At 35.4% G+C, this 21,587-nt stretch overlaps 1 protein-coding gene and 1 long non-coding RNA gene across 2 annotated transcripts in view; both read right to left on the reverse strand.

Annotated features, from left to right (window-relative positions):
- Nucleotides 1-9,802: 9,802 nt before the first annotated feature.
- The window catches only part of LOC132037470 (ribonuclease 3-like protein 3), a 19,173-nt gene continuing 7,388 nt past the window's right edge, over nucleotides 9,803-21,587 (reverse strand). Inside the window, exon 2 of the mRNA XM_059428004.1 lies at nucleotides 9,803-10,278. Within this exon, the coding sequence (XP_059283987.1) occupies nucleotides 10,006-10,278 (273 nt within the window). The 3' untranslated portion in view covers nucleotides 9,803-10,005. The remainder of the gene's footprint in view (nucleotides 10,279-21,587) is intronic.
- LOC132037471 (uncharacterized) lies at nucleotides 10,379-11,224 on the reverse strand. Its single transcript, XR_009409900.1, has 2 exons — nucleotides 11,083-11,224; nucleotides 10,379-10,530 (listed from the first exon to the last, which is right to left on the reverse strand). It is a non-coding gene; the product is annotated as an uncharacterized LOC132037471 (long non-coding RNA).

A 21,587-nucleotide genomic window follows, 5' to 3' on the forward strand; every position in this document is an offset into this window, starting at 1 on the left:
GCACATTTCCCGGCCGGCGGGAATCCCGGATGGAAAAGCGCCCGGGGAGGGGAAAAGATCTTGTGGGGTTGGAAAGCCCCGGCGTTTGGGTGTGGAGAGTCGTACTTCCCAAATTTTCCAAAAGGGGAAAATTTCAAAAAGATCATATTTCGGGGGGGGTTTTAATGATACGAGTTATATCACATTTTTTTATTTGATTTAAAACAAAAAAGAGTTTTTAATTTCTATTTGTTTTTTTTCTTAGGGTTTTTAAAAAAAAAAAAAAAATTGGACGTAAAGGCCCGGGGTTCCCCTGGGCTCCCGGTTCGGGGGTCCGGTTAAACCCAGTCAAAATTGGGGGGGAAGGTTTCCCAAAATTTGAAATCTCCTTTACCCGTCGTAGCCATTGATCATTTTACTTGCTTTCTAGGTTAGTTTACATTTTCACGCATTAGTTATAATTTTCTCCCAAAAAAAAACCAAAATATTATCTATCGTTTGGCTTGGCTTGGTAAGTGAAAGTTCATTACTTTTCTTAATCACCTAGTATATTGTTCCTTGTGGGATCGACCACAGGCTCATAGTTGGTAAATTATATTGCATACGACCGTGCACACTTTCTTTGAGGGTGAATTTGGAGCGTTATCAATTTTCTTGCGGGTTCTTGAGGGGAACAATTTGGCGTATTTGGGTTAGTTTGGGATTTTAAGCTTGCTTGATTTGGTCCAAACTTGTGAATATGTGTTGTGATTTTTCGTGTTTCTTTGTGTTAGTTTTTATTTTTTTTTGTTATTTATTTTTTTTGTTACTTGTGTCTCCAACGGAATGTTGGAATGAAAAAGGTTTGATGGTTGCAACCTATATTTTGGTGACCCTTGTCTCATGTGGAGACCCCACTTTTGGCAAGATTGTGAAAATGCTCTAGGAGAGAGATGTGTGGACCGTCTCCAATCCTATGATGAGAGTATTTGTAATATATGTGGTGGTCAAGGTGACATTGGGGTGATTGCCCCAATTATTTTGCTCCCCCTCCCCAAGTTGTTCTAACGAAATGCTAGTTGTGCTTTTGAGTTTGACAAAGACAATGACATGGCAAGTGAAGGACAAAGTGCCGGATTTGAAGGCATCATGGCAATGCTCCAAACATACTTAGATCGGGAAAAGATGGAGGAAGAGCGAAAACTGGGTCCAACAATCCATTTTAGAAAATGGAGAAGCTATGAAAAAAATGAATGATTCATTTGAGGATGCCTGATTCCTCAAACCAATCATGGAAGTGTCGACTTCTCAAAATAAATGGTTGAAGAAGAGATTTCAAGTTTAAAAAGATGAGCCAAAAAAATTCTTGTGACCACAACGAAAGTTGTGAAATTGAAGAAATGGTTCAACTTGAAGAAAGAAGAGCAAAATCTTGAAGAAGAATCTCCAATTCTCAAAAGAAGAAGTTGAGGAAATTTTGAAAAGCATAATGGGGAGGAATGAAAAATATGGGCAAGTGCCAAATTGTGGGAAGAAGTTCAACATGGAGATGATGAAACTATCCAAAATGTGTATCTCACCATGGATGAATTTTTACAAAAGAGTTGGACGACTCTCAACAATAACGAAGAAAAACTTGACAAATGAAAAATTTGAGCCAAGATTATTTAATGGATAAGCTCAACAACTTTCAAGCCTATGGAGATCACCGTGAAGGCATTTCACGGATGATGGAAGAATTTCTAAAAATGCATGTTGAGCAAAGTCAAGAAGTGGAGCTACTTGAAATTGCTATCCTAAAATTAGAAGGCCGAATTGAATGCAAAAAGATTGAAGCATGTAATGCTCAATAACAAAGAGCCATGGATTGTAATTTTGAGTTAGTTTCCAAATGAAAAGGTCAAGATTGATTTTCATGAAGCTAATGGTGAATTGTCACAACCTACCAATCCAAAAATAAAGCAAGATGCATAGATTGAAGAAATGATGCTAGAGTTGCATAAAAAGTTCATGAAATAGTTTTTGAAGACTCTAGTTCATTTTGGGTGAGATGTCAAAAATGAAGTGAATTTGAAATTGAAGCGCATTGGATACATTCCAACCATTTTTCAACATTGTGCTTGGTTGATGATATGGAAGTTGAACTAGCAAAACCTGCGAAAATTTTGGAGATGAATAAGAAAGCGTTCTCACTTTGAAGTTTGCTGTGCCAAGAATACAAAATGGCATGCCTCACTTACGGACCAAGAAGTGCGAAAATCGACACCAAAGGTTGGCCCTCTTTCGCTTTACCACGCCTACGAGCATCAGGAATCTTGATTCAAAGTTGGGGCGCAAATTCGTGTCTTCCAAATGGAGGGAAAAGCGGTAAGGTATCCGTCGTGCTGACGTTAACCAAGCGCTTGGTGAGGCAACTCATCGCTTTAAAAATTTTAAATCGTTTTTGAAATTTTATTTTTAGAATAGTTTAGTTTATGGTTTTTTGACTAATGCAGAAAGTTTCAATTTTTCAAGAGTTGTTTGAGTGAGTCGGATTCTTGACAGCCCCAAACCAAAGAGCCTACTGAAAATTGCAACATCGTTTAATCGTTTTGCACGATTTACTAAAAATTGAACGATTTTACCTAAGCGTTTTTTTTTTTTTTTTTTTGGTCATTGTGCGGTGAGGACAACTGTGAATGTTTTTAGTTGGGGTGTGTGGTAGCATATTATATTTTGGTTATGCTTGATCGTATTGCCCTTGCCGGGCTTATTTTGTGGTTTGTGGATAAACGTTACAAATGGAACTTGCTCAAATTTAAAAATTTGGTTTTTTTGGCATGTTGTGGATTAGTTACTCTTATTATTTTATTTTCTTTCTTAGCTTCTTTCATTAGTCTTGTAGTTTAGGTATAGGTGCTCATTTGAGGAAAAATATGAAAACTCTTGGCTTGTTTGGTACTAATAGAATTAGTCTCTTGCATGTGAAATGTTGAAATGCGAATACCCTCCAAATTTTGTGAAAGTTAAAAAGCAAGGTGCATAGGAAAAATGACCTTTGTGACAACTTTTTGGCTCATTTGGTGACTCTTTACCTACTAGTTAGGTTTACTTTGGATTATGAGATATTGCCTAGTTGTTCTTGCTTAGGAAGTGAAATGCACTCCATCTTGACTAGTTCATATGCCATGTGTGGGTGAGTGTTTGTTGAATAAGATTTTATACTTACTTTTATCATCTAGAACTTGCCCGGTTAGTTTTTCAATGCTAATTTGATTATGTTGGTTGGAGAGATGACCATGAATTGACAAGAAAAGCCTTTAGCCTTTCTAGCCTACCATTGCATAAATAATATCACTAGTAACCCCATTTCAGCCTATGACATTTTCTTTGGTGCCACACACATTACAAGCCTTTACTCTTCTTGATGAAACTCTCTCTTTGAACCTTTCCCTCCTTGAACGTTTAATTGAATTTGAGGCCAAAAGCACAAGTTGGGGTGTTAGTGTTGTAAGAAGTAGTTAAGATTGATGTTAGGGAAAAGTCAAAAAGAAATGAAGAAAATTTGAAAAATACAAAAGGTTGCAAACTTTTTGTGCAAAAATGTATCTTTGTGAAAAAAAAATTAGAAATCAAAGAAAATGGTTTAAAAAAAAAGAAGTTACAGAATAATTGGGAAACTAGTATGCGCAAAGGAAGGAGTGATGTTTTGAAATGAAAGGGAAAGTGACAAGGTATTGTGTAGTGTTCAAGGAGGGCTTAGTCACTTGTATCCCAAAATACTTATTCTACCCTTCCCTAAGCCTACATTACAAGCTTAAAAGTCCGTATGTGATCTCCAATAGAATGTTCTTAAGTTAGTGATGATTGAAAATAAGGGCAAGCTTATGGTGATGATATTTTTAGTGCTAGAATTTTTTTGTTGAGTGTGAGTGACTTTGTGTATGTCTCTTGTGTTGTTGTTGTTGTGAATATAGTGATTTTGGGACTTTCTTTCTTGTGAGGGCATATGGATTACGATAGATTGGTGATGTTGAAAAATTCCAAGTTGAGTCAAATGAACATATTTAGTAAGCTAGTGGTTTTGAGTCACTTATTGAGGCTTGAGTGTTGTCGCTTGATTATTTTGAAACCCATTGCATTTTTGAAATTGTATTTTGAAATGAGGGGGAGTTATTTGGTTGAAGTTTCACATGTTTGTAGCCTAATTATTTGTACCAATCAAAGTCATGTTTTTGTGCTTAAAGTGGATTCTCATTGAGATTTTGGTTTTGATTTGCTTGAGGACAAGCAAAGACCTTAAGTTGGGGTGTTGATGTCGGAAATTACGGGATATTCGATGCTAATTTCTTAAGCTTTTGTAACTCTTCAAGCACTTTTTTGGTGTTACTTTTCGTGTGTTTTTGTCATTTTGTAGGAAAAGATATTCGTAAAGCATAGCGGAGCAAAATGAAGCAAAATAGGCCAAGGACACACTTTGCACAACATGCGAGCCGCGTATCGTGTATGTCGGATCCACAATTCCACAATTCTAGCATGACAGAGCGACCGAAGAATAGAGAATGAAAGGTTGCGCACTTTAAGATCAACATGCGACCGGCATGTTGAACTTGCGACAACAGTGTTAACGCAAACCTTGTCCGAACCGGGAAGCCCGAAGTCAAGAGCATAACGTACGCACATTTACAGCGTGGCGCTCGTGCGCATGTTTGTCTTATGACACAACATGCGAGACGCACGTTGCGCACGCAAAGTTTTTGTATAATATTGGTGCTCTACTCAGTTTTATGGGATTTAGAAGTGATCGGAAGAAACCAAGTGAAAATAAAATCAAAAAGAGGCCAACCGGACAGTTTTGCAAAACTGTCAAAACTGGACAGTTTTGCAAAAACGGGACAGATTTGCAAAACTGAAACTTTGGGGTTTATTTTGTCATATTTTGACTTGGGAAAGTAGAGGAGCTACAAAAGAGAGACTTGGGGCATATCATTTTCATCTTTGGCCATTTTCATCAAGCTTAAAGAGCTAGGTTTTTGCATCCACACTTGGGGATTGAAGATTTGAAGATCTTGATAAGAAATTTCTTAATCCTTTACTCATTTCTTCTTTTCCTTGCTATGTATTGATTATCTAAGTTTGTAGCTTTCTATTCCATTACTTGAATCTTGTTTATGAAAATATTCTTGATTAAAGTTTGGTTTGAAGCTTTCTATTCCATTACTTGAATCTTGTTTATGAAAATATTCTTGATTAAAGTTTGGTTTGAAACTCTTGTTTTGCTTATGTATTGAATGATTTTATTCCTAATGAAGTGGGTTATTGTTTCTTTAATTAATCTCGTTCTTGAATGTTTCCAAAGGGATTAGCTAACCCTCGGACTCGCCCATTTAATTTGATTTGAGCTCGATAGAGGAAAATCGATTTGGGAAAGATTAGTTAACAAGGATTTGAGGTATAACCCTCATCTAATGATTTGAGCTCGAGAGAGGAAAGTCACTTGGGATTATATTGATTGTGCCTAATATCACACTTTAAGGCTTGAGAAAGCTTAAAGTGAAATTCATTGATTTGGTTGAGAAACTTTCAATGAAAATTTAGAAATCATTATCCATTAACATAACCTCGTTCTTAGTTGTAAAATTGTAAAATACATTGGATGCGTTACTTTGAGTGTAATCTCCTATTATCCATGCTTGTGGCCATTGATCATTTTACTTGCTTTCTAGGTTAGTTTACATTTCCGCATTAGTTATAATTTTCTCAAAAAAAAATCAAAATATTATCCGTCGTTTGGCTTAGCTTAGTAAGTGAAAGTTCCTTACTTTCTTAATCACCTAGTATATTGTTCCCTGTGGGATCGACCCCGACTCATAGTTGGGTAAATTATATTGCATACGACCGTGTACACTTTCTCTTTGAGGAGTGAATTTGGACGTTATCATAGCGGGAGGGGTGGGTGACGGTTAGGGTTTTTTTTTTTAGTAGAGAAAGTGGGTATTTTTTGGGGAAGATGGCAAATGATATGCCAAACCCATTTCTATCATATTGTTAAAAAAAAAAAAAAAAAAAAAACACGCGGTCTGTCGGTTTTTTAAAATATTTGATGACCTTTGACCAAAAAAAAAATTAAAAAACCGACGTAGTCCGTCGGTTTGTTTAAAAAAATTCGTTTATTAATATTTTAAAAGACAAAATGAATTATAAGTTATTTAATATATTTTTTCAAAATAAAACAGACGTTGTCCGTCCGTTTTTAATTAATTTTTTTTTTTAATAAAACCGACGTGTGATACATGGTTTTTGTAAAAAAAATTTAATTTTTTAAATATGATTTCAAAATTCTGCGGAAAAAACGATCGTTGTCCGTCGGTTTTTAATTAAAAAATAAAAAAAATTAGAAATACACAAAACCAGTCATGCATGCGTCGGTTTTTCAAAGCGGTTTTTTGTCCATCGAATTTTGGTAGTTTTTTAGTAGTGGGAAAACTAGAATACAAAACCGTTAAAAGTTTTATAATATATTCGAGATTCTATTAGATAAAAAAATATGTACATGACGTCATAGAATGAACAACTAGAATACAGAACCGTTAAAAGTTTTATAATAAATTCGAGATTCTATTGTAGAAAAAATATGTACATGATGTCAAAGTAGAATTAACAATTAAAACTACTAACGGTTACACGTTTGCGATACCAACAAGTCATTAAAATCAAGACGACTGTTATTGTTCAAATATGACAAGTAAATGAGACATTTGATCCTTTGATATTTCTTTTTTTTGCTAAAAATTAATATGTCCAGATTTTTGACCCTTTAATACACGTCTCCTTTTCTAGAATTGTTATAATCTTGTTGTTTATTTCTTTTATTTTTAAAGACATATCTAACAGAAAAGAGTTAGATATCAAGAAAAGACATTCTACTATTAGTTGAAAAATAAAATCAAGAGTAAATTTAATGATTGAAAGATTTAACTCTCAAATAACTCAATTATAATCCTCTCTATTAAGGATACCCTCTACTGTAATTAAAAGTCGTGCTACTAAAATAAATCCTAAAATAATTGCAAAAATTAATTCTCTCATAAAATTAAGTCTAGAAAATTTCTTAACAGATTATCAAATTTTAGATTTTACAAAGACCAATTGTTTAAAACAATGTTTAAAACAAGATGATCTAATTGATCAAGTTCCGATAAATTTTATTTATTAAATTATTAGGATAATCAGCCATAACACGACTTTACATAGCATGAACCAAATACAATTTTTTGAACTATCGTTACCTTTTATACACTAATCATTCAAGAGGCTATCACAAATAATGATATTTTCAGACCTCATGAAATTTCCTCATCAGTCAAAGAAAAAATATAGAAAGTTAAGCCACAAGAAGAAGGATAACAAAGCATAATTCCCCTTTCCTTTTTGGCATGCAAAATGCATAACCAAAAAGCTAACAATTAAATCTCACAAAACATAGAAATAAACAATCAATTTCGAATGAATCGAAATTCCCATTATAAGTTACCAAAATCTTGAATATTAAAACTAAAAAAAAATAATTGGAAATTGATAATGCTACACATATATACATGTGTGTACCTGCTCAATTGTTTCAAGAGATGGTGAGTAAGAGCTACTCATTTTTCCCCCAATTGTCTCCTCTCAACAGCGTTTCAATTTTCTGAAAATGGTTTTTGAAGAAGCCACAGAAAACTATTGTCTAGGATTCTATAACCAGTGTTTGTTCCTTTGAAGTGTACATAATTGGCAAGACAACAACTGAAGTAATAGCGACAAATGTTTAGCCAACTTTTTGTTTGTTCAAAAGAACATAAGGACAAAGGCCCCAGTTTCTAACGCCCGTTACATTCCAAGAGACTAGCGATGTGTTCAATGAGGAAGTGTGGTACTTTCATTTGATTTTACCTTTAATATGCAAAGCAACGAACCATATGTGGGTCCTTAAGTTTGGTAGAATCAGAATTTTTTAGGTTGAATCATATATATGTGTGTATGTGTGGAATTACAAACTAAATTAAATTAGATATATATTTCGAGCTCACTTTTCAAAGATAGAATTCACAAGGTCCAAATCCTGAATCAGCACATACGAGGCTATACATGGGATGTAAAGTAGTGTTGGGATTGTACATAATGGACAATGCTGTCATTTTAGTTTGCTAGCCAGGTAGTGTGAACACAGACAAATTTTGCAACACTATGAATTTTTTCCCTTATCTATTCTCGTCCTCTATTTTAAGTTTTTTTTTTTTTTTCCAAACAATCTGAGTTGTGAAGTCACCCTTTCTCACTTGAAGTTTTTCCAAATAAGAGGTTCTGTACACATTTAAGATTCATACACGTATGAGGTAATTAGATTTATTAATTTAAAATCAAGGCAAATAATTAATGGTGTGGTTTATTTTTTATTTTTAATTAATAGGGAAAGAAATTAAGAAGAATTAGTTTGCTATACTTTCTCTACATGTAAAACTTGTCAATGATTCAACATTGTATTCAGATTGATCTCAAGATATATGTATGTGATAAATGGTCTTCGTATCCACTCATTTTGTAGGTTAAAACTTGTTGGCGCGTTAAAGAAGTCTCACAATGCAAGTTAATAAGAAAAGATTACAAACAAAATGTAGGAATATTCTTAATCACGTAAATCCTTTGAAAAATCCATGCATATTTGGGTCAGGACGGATAAATATTATATCATGTTAAGAGTGATTTAACTGACTTATTCCAGTAGAGCTTAGAGCTCTGAATCTATTCCCGAGAAAGATTAGGAACCAACTTGAAAGATCCTAAAGTTTAAGAGGACGGGAAAGATTAGGAACCAGTCTTTTATCACTGTTACTAGAGTTCCTTTGATAATAAAATATTTAAAGAGTTGATCAAGGACATAAAATGTGTTGTGAAGCAATAGAAAGAAAGTCGAAAAGAATAGATTTACTGAACTCCCATAGAGAAACATGGGGCCAGAGTGTTCTCAATTAACTCTTCATTACAATGTCTTTCTTTTCTATATCTCGTTTGGGGGAAAATTATGCACTTCTTCCTCCTTAATGAAACCCTTGATGCTTTTGGTGTCCTTCGAGCTACATGTATGTGTAGTGCAAGTGTTGAAATAATTCAACGCTTATTTAGAAATTTCGAGATCAAACTTTGGAATGGAGAACATTTTGAGAGTTAACAAAAAAGAGAAGTTTATAGTTTTAGCTAAACCTATCTATTGGGTTGGTCTAGGCCAAATCGGCCCATTAAGGATTGGCCCTAATTGTCCTGGTTTTGGGCCAAATTGGGCTGCCCTTAATGGGCCAATTCGGGCGTAGGTTTTCAAAATTAATGAGTCAACTGCCATGTCGACGAAATTTTATGGGCAAATAAGTCGTCACATGCCTTTTGGCGATTGGTTTCAAACACTTGGCCTAGTCAGCTTCGAGGTGTGTTTTGATGAATAATTGTTGATAGCTTAGGTAGAAAACACAAACATCTGATAGTTCAGGTAGGAAACTCGCAAAAATGATACTACAAGTGTATTTTTGCCTTTCAAAATAAAATTTATGTTTAGCAGGGGATAAATTCTTTAAGGGCCGCAAAAAAGTTATTTGCATTGAGGGGCAAAAATGAAAGAGCACAAAATAAGGGCAAGAGTGCAAATGACCCATTTGAGCAATGTGTGCTCCACTCACATGGAATGCCTAAATATTATCCTAAGCTGATCCAATCAACTGCCACTCTTGGCGATCAAGTAAGAAAAATGAAAAGACAAATGCGCTACGTAAACAATAGAATATTTTCCAGTTGAGGCATTATTTATTTAATCAATACAATATTCCATTAGTACAACTAATAATATATGAAGTATTAATTCACTATCAGAAAATCGCTAATTCTGAATAACGTTTCATCGGAATTTGACTTGTAGGTAAGAAATTTTCGAGAAAAAATTCGTCAAAAACGTTCCGACTTACCAAATTACAACAATTCCATTGGAAATTAGGGATTTGCTGATGGTGATTTCAGCTTTGCGTTTCATCACAAGGGTGATCATTTAATAGTGACTTCCACACTCAAATTTCTAACAACTTGGTAATATGCATTGTATGCAGCCCTATTTAGTGCAATTTCTTTCTTTCCACTAAATTTTCCCTTCCCAACAAATTTTCCATCAACAAGAAATTCAATTTCTCCGGTTTTCTCCCATAAATCATCATATTTTACCCTCAATCGATTCTTCTGATGTAGCTCGTTAAATTTCGTAACGGGGTGAATCTCAAGTGTTGCTGGAGTAATTAGAGGCTGCAACAAATCTTTTACCGCCTGTCATCCAAATATACATAGTACTTTGTTAATAGACACCTCCAAGGATCCATAAGCTAGAAAGCAAATATTGCATAAATTTTAGAGTTAAGAAAATAAAACCAGCAGCCAAGTTGTATCCATGGAGAAATTGGAATCAATATAGATGGCACCAATCAAAGATTCAACAATATCTGCAAGAACTTTAGGGGGGTCAATGCGACCTGGTGAATGCAATGGGTACTCCAATGTAGTATCTCTGAATTCTTCTACCTGTAAAAAAACACAGATGTAGGCAAAATGATTTTTTTTTTAATCTTGGACAAGATGAGAAAATTTCATCAGCATATTCTTCACAATGAAATTTACATACTCTACTCTTTTATATCACTACAATTCATACGCACACTCTTTTTCTCACTAGAACTCAAAAAAACAAACGTATTATTCAAATTTGTGTTTTGTTATATATACTATTTCACTTTCTCATTCCTTTTCGATGTCAGATTTACTTAAAGTACTATATGCACTTTTTTTTTTCCAATTCTGCCTATCCTCTTTTTGACCAAATTCACTAGTCTAAGTCTCCATTATGAATGTCACGTTCGATTTGAACTTGTACATGGAATAAAATTTCTCTACGGCAACCCATGTATAAATGTATACATTGTCTTTTTTCCAATTTACCCACCTACTTGGCAGAATATCGTGAATATAAAAATAAGCAAACATAATAAGAAAAAAGTTGTAAATGAAATGAACTTGTCAGTTTCTTGTGGACTAAAATTAAAGGATGTTTAATGAATTGAACTTGCTGTAACTTACTTGTCCTTTAAAAAAAGGCATCGTGTGACGTAAATAGTCACGCAAATTGTATTTGATGGCAACTCTAGCAAGTTTTTCAGTATCTACATTAATTCTTTTCAAGTCCGTGGGTTTCCCAGAAGCAAGATCAGGATAAGCAAAATAATGTCATTCAGAACAGAGTCACCTACATCAGATGTTAATGAGTTCATAATTTAGAGTTAGTGAATTCACAATAAAATGTGTATATATAGGTTTTTGTCGTCCCAATTTACGTGATCAATGTTTCACTGGGACAAAATTTATTTATTTAAAAAAATTATGATCTAAATTAAGCCATAAATATTTATATGGTGAATCTTTTCCCGACCGACAAGGTTAGGTCGGAGCACCACTATAGGATGGGACCTGTTCGCATGATGTATGTTGGAACTTTTTGGGGTTGATAAGGGGAAAGAACAAATCATAAATCATACGATAGAATTGGGAGTTTAGAATTAAATTATTTTTAAATAAAAAGGTGTTACAGAGTAGAGAGAGAGAGAGCATTCGTTTGGTTGGAAACCAATTATCCTAGGATTATTTATTATGGGATTAGTTATTCCGAAATTAGGTATCCCATCCTCTCGCAGGAACTAATCCTGGGATTAGTTCTACCGCGATTTTATTCCAACTAAATATGGAATAAACTCATCTCAAATTTAATTCCGAATTATCTATCCTTTATCCCTCGTACCAAATCTTTCTTTCAACATTGACTATTACTGGACCCACCTTGTTGCTCTCCTCCTTCCCATCAGAAGCCTATTCCTCTTTTCTCTCTTCACTTTATCCATAGACAATCCGTAAAAGTAAAAAAATAAGATGGAGTCACGAAGTGGGTAAAGAAGAATTGGAGATGAAGGGAATGAGAAGGGGATCTGGTTTCAGCATTTCTTAAAAGACAACGATAACCCTCATTTTAGATGTTTTTATTGTATTGTTAAGGGCATTTTTGAGAAAAAAAAATGAATACCTTGCTAACCTACTAATTTCATCATTCATGTATATAAAATTCGGAAAAAAGTAATGACCTCAGTTGGACTCGAAGCTCAAGATTAGCTTCTTACCTAAATACTCCAATCTATCGTTAGATGCACAGTTTTGTTGGAAGGAACCATGAGTAAAAGCTTGATGTAACAAATTAAATTAAATTAGATATATATTTCAAGCTTACTTTCAAGCATAAAATTCACAAGGTCTAAATTATGAATCTGCACATACGAGGCTATACATGGCATGTAAAGTAGTGTTGAGATTGTACATAATGGACAATGTTGTCATTTGCAACTCTATTAATTTTTGCCCTTATCTATTCTCGGAGTCCGGAGCCAAAAGGGTATAAAAATACACGGTATAAACTAAAAGGGGCGGCCAAAAATTTACATACCAAAAGGGGTATAACGTGGATCAGGCCACGTTATACCCCAACTTTTTTTTTTTAATTTGTCAGATTCTTGAAGCCCGAAATTTTTTTTTTACGTAAAACGTGGATCCCTCCACGTTTTACGTTTCATTAATTTTTTTCCGCACGGTTTAGGGTTTAGTTTGTAAGACGTTGCCTCTATTTAAATCATATTCGGCTATGTTTTTAATAAAAAAAATTTATTGATTTTTTTAATTTTTAAAGCATATAGTTAATTTTAGTGAATAACTCAAATAAATATTTTAACACATGCAATAATTAAATATGTGTTATATATGCGAAGAGAAATAAAAATAAAATATAAGTTAAATAAACGTCACACATTAACTAAGTAATAAATGTTAAATTACATGATAACTATTAAACGGCACAAGACATGTTATATATTCTTGGAAGATTACATAAGGAAACAACAATCGTACAAGTTAAGAAAAAACATAAAAACCAACAAGCAATAATAACTACCGATTTCGTTGGGGGCCGATTCTTGTTATGACCTGTTTGCTTGCACGTACTACACTTTCTAGCCATACGAGCAAGAGCTGTATCCATTTCATTCCTCCTTCTAGTTATAGTTCGCGTTCCTGAAGTTCGCTCGTATTCAGTGTTTGCAATTAAACTGAAGGGAGAAGGTGGCCAATATGCCTCGTCACCCAACGGTGAAAAATTTTCACTGTACGTTTGCTTGCAAAACCTGCAACTGTAGTACTTGCTAATATAGTCCTTTGGTTGAATTCCGCGGATATCACAAAATTTAATTGCATGTGAACATGGCATATGGTAGTTTCTCCATTTCCCACACGAACATTTTTTTCCTTCGGCAGAGACTTTATAGATATTTCCGCCCTTACCTTCCTGTGCAAATGTCAGAATCTCAAAGACCCCTTCAGTTGCATTGTATTGCTGCATGTCAGTATGCTTTAGGACCTCTCTCAAAGATTCATCAAACTTCTTTTCAACGGCGCGCGGCCAAAACTTTTTATCCGCAATCAACAAATCGACATGGTGCTTCTCTCGGCAAAGCGATCAACAAGATTTTTTAACGTATAACGGACCATGGGAGTAACAGTGTCCACGAGCTTTCTTGAATAAACCGTTGTAAAGACTCGGAGATATTCGTTGTCATAGCTCCCACCTATGACCGTTGTCCTTATGCAATGTCCATTTCTCCTCCGAAAGAGATTTTAACCACGATACTGTTGGAGGTGACATTGTTTTGATTTGTTCCATCCTCACTTTATATTTCTTCTTACGGTGCTCAGTAGTCGCCAACCATATTAGGTTCTCAAGGTCACTTTGTTGAGGAACTTTTTATTGAAGTTGCTTTTCAAATGCCGAACGCAAAACCTATGGTGTGTGGATGGTGGTTGTAACCAATCATGTGTTTGGACACATTGCAAGATGCCCTGATGACGGTCAGAAATAAGTCCAATTCCTTGTCTCTCATGAACAATATGTCTCCACAACAACACAAGGAACCACGTCCAAGACTCAAAGCTCTCACGTGCAACAATAGCATATGCAAGTGGAAAAATGTTATTGTTCGCATCAATTCCAACAAATTAGCGCTTCATCTCATACTTACCGTACATGATGAGTACCGTCTATTGAGATGACAAAGCCTGCAACTTTTGAATCCATCGATGCTTGGTTTATAAGCCCAGAAAAGAAATTTGAAGATGTGTTCACATTGCATTGTAGTTGATTCGTGCTCCCACTCAACAACGGTCCCCGGATTGAAATATTTTAAGGCAGCCATGTATCGGGGCAATGTCTTGAAAGAGGTTTCAAAATCACCAAATACCATTTCAATAGCTTTCTTACGCCCCTTTTGTGCTTTTCTATAACTAGGAGTAAACAAATGCAATCCTTTTATTTTTTCCTGAACTGACTTAATACTGATGTATGGATCGACCATAATATATGGTATCAACGTAGTAGCAATTAGGTGACTGTTCAAATTGAAATGATCCTTTCGTAATCATCCGTGAGACAACCGTGGTGGAGATCCGCTTTGCACCTCGCCTTCCACATACCACTTGAAATTTCTCTAAAACGGATCATCCACTCACATCCCAACATATGATGCTTGCAAATAACCCTCCAAAATTTACCTTTGGATCGATCACAAATGAACTCTTTCTTTTCTTTCGGACAATATTGTCTCACCGCGCCTTTCATTTCCTTCTTGTTCCGAAATAACATACCTAATCGCATAATACAAGGAAAATTATCAACCCCGTAAAAATGGGCCAACAAATAAAAAGAATATTCATCACCACCATACTAACCTCGATCATAAATTCAGGTTTTTTACAATCCCAAAGTGCGATCGAATCGGACCGTCATCTCTCTCGAAAGCAAAATCATCCGGCCTTCTTCTCGTGTTATCCAAATACGGAATCGCATTAGAATGGTAGCTAACGTTACCATCACTTCGAGCAAAGAATGTCTTCATAAGAATGACCATCATCATCGGATAAGTGATCATCGTCATTTTCGTGTGATCTAATGGGATATCACTATCCGACTCGGAGTGATCATTAGCTACATCATTATTGCTAACAATTTGTGTGGAGTTTGAGTTAATACGGGATTTTCTTCAAAATCGTTACACCTACAAACATAGAAAAATTTAAGGTGTTCAAATCTCAGAAACAACTAGTTAGAAGTCTCCTAGTTTAAGCGAAAAAAACATCGTTATATTTACCTTTCTGTAAATGACTCTACTTGAGTAGGGCGATATCGAACTATACTCCCGGCACCTAATTCACTTGAATCTGGAGCACTACTCGGTCCAGGAATATCACAGCTCTGCATAGTCCAACCAAAGTTATGTGATTGGTTACCAACTCCTGTCATTGTTTCTTGTTGAAGTGTACCTCTTTGAAGCCCAATATTCATAGCAATGAAGATACGTAGTATCCCGAATATCAAACTCATCGTCGAGCTGGGTGCTTCAATATTAGTAGAGCATTCAACGCTTGCATACATGTCAAGTGTCGCTATCGATATGATTGCTAAATATAAAGGACTTCGAAGAAATAACGATAAGGAGTCATCGTCCGAAATAAGAGTTTCTCTCGTAAATGGGAAATCCCTAGCCGTAATTGATGTTGGATATCGTCCGGTGATAACCACCGAAAGGTTAGGATCGCTATGGCCATTTTGCTTCGAAAACACGTTGTAGACGATCGTATTTGAGGGAAATTGGAAACCTTTGTACGCTTCCGCACGACGGTTATATCTCACCGAACCTTCTTCGTACACAACTTCACCACCCTAATATAAGTTAACTCTTACATAATTTTCCGCCATATTATTTTCAACAGAATACAAATGTTTAAGAAAAGTAAAGAATGCAAGGAAGAAGTGGAGAATTCAGAGAGATATGCAGAATGCAAATGTAAAAATTATTGGTGAATGCAAGAGAGAAGTGGTATATAAAACAAATGATTCACGGACCTTTGATTGTGATAATGCTGATGTTGAAAAAATATATTTACTGTTTGATTTTACGAATGCATGCTTGATTTGACAATTGCATGGCGTATTTGACGTCGTATGCATTCTGCGCCTTAACAACAAAAATTTTACAAATTGCCAATACTATTTTGCTTTTACAGCTGCATGCGTGATTTGACGACTGCAAGGATTCTCTGGCGTAAAAAAAATTTCAAGAATCAATTATTGCTGCGTTGGCCGGCCAAGTTCAATAAAATGAATTGTTGCAAAACGTAGGCAGGCCAACGTTTTGCAACAAAATGAATTGTTGCAAAACGTTGGCCTGCCAAGGTTTTGCAACAAAATGAATTGTTGCAAAACGTTGGCCTGCAGGTCTTGGTACATTAGGACGTTGATGACGAGGCACTTGCTCAATAGGCGGCTCAACATACTCTGCCGGTGGTGTATAATTGAGAGCGAAACTGAACATCGTCCCTAGAGAGGCAGCAACCATAGACCCTGTACTAATGCGGCTAAACATCTGTGCTACTTCCTTCACTTCATTAGACTTGGTTGGATCTTGGATAGTCTAGTTCTTCAGCCAACCCGTATGATTCTTGATGTCCTAAAGCCTTAAAAAAAAAAAAAAAAAAAAAATTAAATAACAAGATTTAATAGTGGTCTAAGACACCTATAAAGACATCAACATCTAATGGAATGTAATGTACGTACGCGCGCGCTCGCTCGGGCCCTCTGCCGTATGTTGGTATCCTCTAGGCACATTATGCGCAGATTTCCTATAAAAGTACGCGAGTGACGTCGATACCAATAAAAATACTCTAATAATGACTGCCGGGTCTTGCCTTCATCATCGTGAATTACCACTTTCTCGACGATTTCCCCACAAAAGCTCTAGTGTGTGCAAAATTTTGTTGAACCTCCACGTTATAGCATACCGTTTGTCACGTTTGTAATGAGAAGGATCAATCTCGGCACATAGTCCGGGAATATGTTGCTTTCTACCGAACTCGTCTGGGAGAACGCGGTCCGCATGTGCCACTCTCTCGATAGATCCCACAAATAAGGGAACCGCGCCATCCAAATATCTTGGCCACGCCGACAAAGACTCGTGTGAGTCCATTAATGATGGCCTCCCGAATAAGGCCGCCACACAAACTACGATAGAAAGAACATAAAATTACATGATAATAAAATAAATAAATTACACATAAGCGTAACAATTATATCAAAACGCCATTAACAACCATAATTATGATAAAATACCCGACCATCCGTAGGTTGTCCAATACATCCTACATATGGGTAGCACAACACGTGCCTCATTTTCGCGAGCTTTACGATGAGTCCACTTTCGTGCAAGACCCGTGTGTGGTAAGTGTTTGCTCCGGGTGGTGGCCGCATCAAAGATAATTCGCTCCCAAGCCCAAACCTATATTAAAAATTTAAAATAAATACATAAAAACCTTATAACTACCAAATAGGACAACCAAATAAAATTATATAATTTTAAAGGTCACGACTCGCAATAAGGAAATGAATCCACACACATCCTTGACTTTCTTCAACGAAGCACGGCATAAACAAATATACAAATATGACAATGCAGCCCCTCCCCAAGCTTGTCTACTCATTGCTCTAAGGTCACGCATGTCAAGCAAATAGTCTAAATTAAGTAAGTCACCGGACTTATCCGGAAATATCGTGCCGCCACAAAGCCATAGCAAGTACAACCTAACCCGCTGTTGCACAACAAATTCTGGGGTCTGATCTGTAATGTCATCTAAGCCTCTAACATATTCAATTAATTTATTTAGTTCTAACCTACTAATACCATTAAAACAATCCAGACCGGGTGCCCAACCAATAAGCTCATGGATTAATTGTTGCCACCCAACAATATCTATAAATCTAGCATTAACATCATTCAAGGGATTACCATCAACAACCATGCCAAACATGATCTCAATATCTTGTAATGTGATGGTCGCCCACCCGTACGCGGAGATGAAATGTGTGCGTCTCAGACGCCATCTCTCTATAAGTGCGGTGATGATCGCCCAATCATATGATACACATCCTACCTCTACTACTCCCCTAAATCCACAGGTGCCAAAGTAGTCAAGGATGCAAAGGATGACGCTTCACGTGCTTCCAAAATTCGGTATCCGCGCGGCGTGAAAATAGGCATCCGGTCGGTCTGTCGAAACACCATCCCACACCGTGATCGATGCTTCTCCCGGAGTGTTAACACATCATACACTTCGGCCCCGATGTACGCATACCCGTGGAAGCTCCATACCTTAGATTAAAAAAAAAAAAATTAAAGTCCAGAGCAAGCTATTTGGAGTAACTTACTATTAAAAAAAATTATTATTCCAATTTTAGCAGAACAAATATGCACTGGCTAGATAAAGTCGACTTCCATTCGCCTTATTTAGAAATCACTGATAGTGGACCACATTAATGCTTATAAGGTATAGACAAAATAACTATCCACCCACTTAGACTTATGTCCCATATAATAAAGCATTATCATGACATTTTAAGTATCTTTATTTTGGGCTACTGAGGCATCAATTAAATTTCACTTTTCTGACTATATAAATATCACATTAAAGGTATAACAATCCACAAAAATAATGTTGGACCGTTGATAATGTTAGCCACTTAGAGTAGATCTTCCTAAAGCTCTTATGTAAATATCTAAGCGCACTAATTTTTAATTGGAGAAAACAAGTATTCAATTGAGCATTGAAAAGGAAACACATGTATTATCAAATAAGAGTGTCACCAAATCAGCCAAATTTTATATAACAATCCACAAAAATAACAGTAACATAACAACAAATTTCTTCAAAAGTGCTACTAAACAAATCAGACCTTTTATATAATAATGCTTCTAACAATCATATCTTAAGTTCAAATTAAAATAACACAAATAAGACAAACATATATCTTATACGTATAAAAATAACACAAATAAAAAATAACAATTAAGATATATAAGACAAACAAATATTCTACATCTACTAGAAATATATAATTATATGGAGCTAGAAAAAATACCTTAATTTAGATAGCAACAAAAGATAAGGATGAATAAGTTGCTCCAAAAATTAAGATCAGAATACGCAAGGTTTTAAAAGAAAATAAATGGAGGAGAAGGAAAAGGAGAAGGAGATCAAAATTCTGTAAGATGAAGATGGACGAAGAGGCGGAGGAGAAGATGAAAATTTTAGGGCAACAAGTGAATGAGAGTCGGGGAGGGATCCACGTTTTACAAATATATTTTGTAAAACGTGGATCCCTCCACGTTTTACTTAAATATTTTTTTTTTTCGATTTCAATGAATCTGACAAATTTTTTTAAAAAAAGTTGGGGTATAACGTGGGCTGATCCACGTTATACCCCTTTTGGTATATAAATTTTTGGCCGCCCCCTTTTAGTTTATACCGTGTATTTTTATACCCTTTTGACTCCGGACTCTCTATTCTCGTCCTTCATTTTAAGTTCCCTTTTTCCAAACAATCTGAGATGTGAAGTCAAACTTTCTCACTTAAAGTTTTTCCGAATAAGAGGTTATGTACCCAGATTCATTCATGTTTGAGGTAACTAGAATATGTAAATTTGAAATCAAGGCAAATTATTAATGGTGTGTTTTATTTTTTATTTTAAATTAAAACGGGAAGAAATTAAAAAGAAGTAATTCTCTATATTCTCTCTACATGTCAAACTTGTCAACGATTCAACATTGTATTCAGATTGAACTCAAGATTTACGTATGTGAAAATGGTCTTCGTATCCACTCATTTTGTACGTTAAAACTTGTTGGCCTGTCAAAGAAGTCTGACAATGCAAGTTAATAAGAAAAAAATTACATATAAAATGTAAGAATATCATTATATTAATTACGAAAGTCCTTTGAAAAATCCATGCATATTTGGCAAAGAACGGACAAATATTATATCATGTTAAGAGTTATTGAACTGACTTATTCCAGTAGAACTTAGAACTCGAATCTTTTACCGAGAAAAATTAGCAACCAACTTGAAAGATCCTAAAGTTTAAGAGGGCAGGGAAAAGGATAGGAACCAATCTTTTATCACTGTTACTAAAGTTCCTTTGATAATAAAACATTTAAAGAGTTGATCAGGGACACAAATGTGTTGTGAAGCAATAGAAAGGAAGTCGAAAAGAATAGATTCACTAAACTACCATAGAGAAACATGGGGCGTCAGTGTTCTCAATTAACTCTTCATTACTATGTCTTTCTTTTCTATGTCTCGTTTGGTGGAAAATTATGCCTTCTTCCTCCTTAATGGAAACCCTTGATGCTTAGTGCAAGCAAAGGCAGACCCACATGGAAGGGTGGGAGTGCACGTTTGGAAAAAATTATCTATATATATGTTTATATACCTTGAGAAATTAGTATATATTTAATTGTGCACTCTAACAAATGAAAGTGTCCTTGGGGCACGTTGGTTGCAACTGCTTCTTCCCTTACATGTCACCCCAAATCGAACCCGAATGTCACTTTTAATTATTTTTTTGAGCCTATTTTTAGGAAAACAATAAGCGCTAAATGAGCTCGCCTCGCATTCAAACTGTGCACTGCCACCACATGTTGCGCGGCCTTAGCCACTCTAGGCCATCTCTTTCCTTTGCTTCATTGTGTTAAATTTTATTTATTATACATATTTGACCTATATACTTGTATTTTCGCCACTGCTACGCTATTAGCAACCGGTCCGACACGGTATTATCCCTCAGTCGTCATTAAAATTTTTGTTGGCATTTATGTTAAGATAATGGTGCCCCCGCCGTCTTAAAATCCTGGATCCGCCTCTAAGTGCAAGTGTTGAAATAATTCAACACTTATTTTGAAATTTCGAGATCAAACTCTTGGAATTGAGAACATTTTGAGAGTTAACAAAAAAGGGAAGTTTAGAGTTTTAGCTAAACCTATCTATTCGATCGGTTGGTCGAGGCCAAATACGCCCATTAAGGATTGGCCCTAGCGTAATGGCTTTGGGCCAAATTAGGTTGCCTTTAGTGGGCCAATTTGAGTGTAGGTTTTTCAAAATTAATGAGTCAACTGTCTAACGGTTCGCTTTTTACGCGGCAGTTAAGGTATAAAAGGCTACTACGAACTCGTTGCTCTTTCTCGTACTGTTTTAAAAGAGTCGCCTACCAATTTTAGGAAATTAGGAAAACCGGTGGTGAAGGGTTTATTCAAATACAGTGAAAAATCCTTCGTAATCCAGAGTTCTAGGTAAGGGTTCTGGTGATCCCCTGGAGAAGGTGTTAAGCACCCTAATATTAATGATCCGTAGAATACGATTGACCTTCGAATTCCAAAGTATGAGTATTTACTGAATCGTCTATTTTGTGTTTATTCTCGCATTTAAAGAAACTGTCATTTTGGAAATTGCATATCATTTTTGGAAGAAAAAAAAAATTGAATATGTCCCCCTTATATACAGGGTATCGTAGTTTTTGGATTTACAATATCCGTGTATAAATAGTCTCCTTTTATATATATATAAGGTATATTTTATTAAAGTGAAGAGAAAGGGGTTTGATTTTTTTTTTTTTG

This window comes from Lycium ferocissimum, chromosome 11 (assembly GCF_029784015.1).
Source record: "Lycium ferocissimum isolate CSIRO_LF1 chromosome 11, AGI_CSIRO_Lferr_CH_V1, whole genome shotgun sequence".
NCBI classification, from domain to species: Eukaryota; Viridiplantae; Streptophyta; class Magnoliopsida; order Solanales; family Solanaceae; genus Lycium; species Lycium ferocissimum.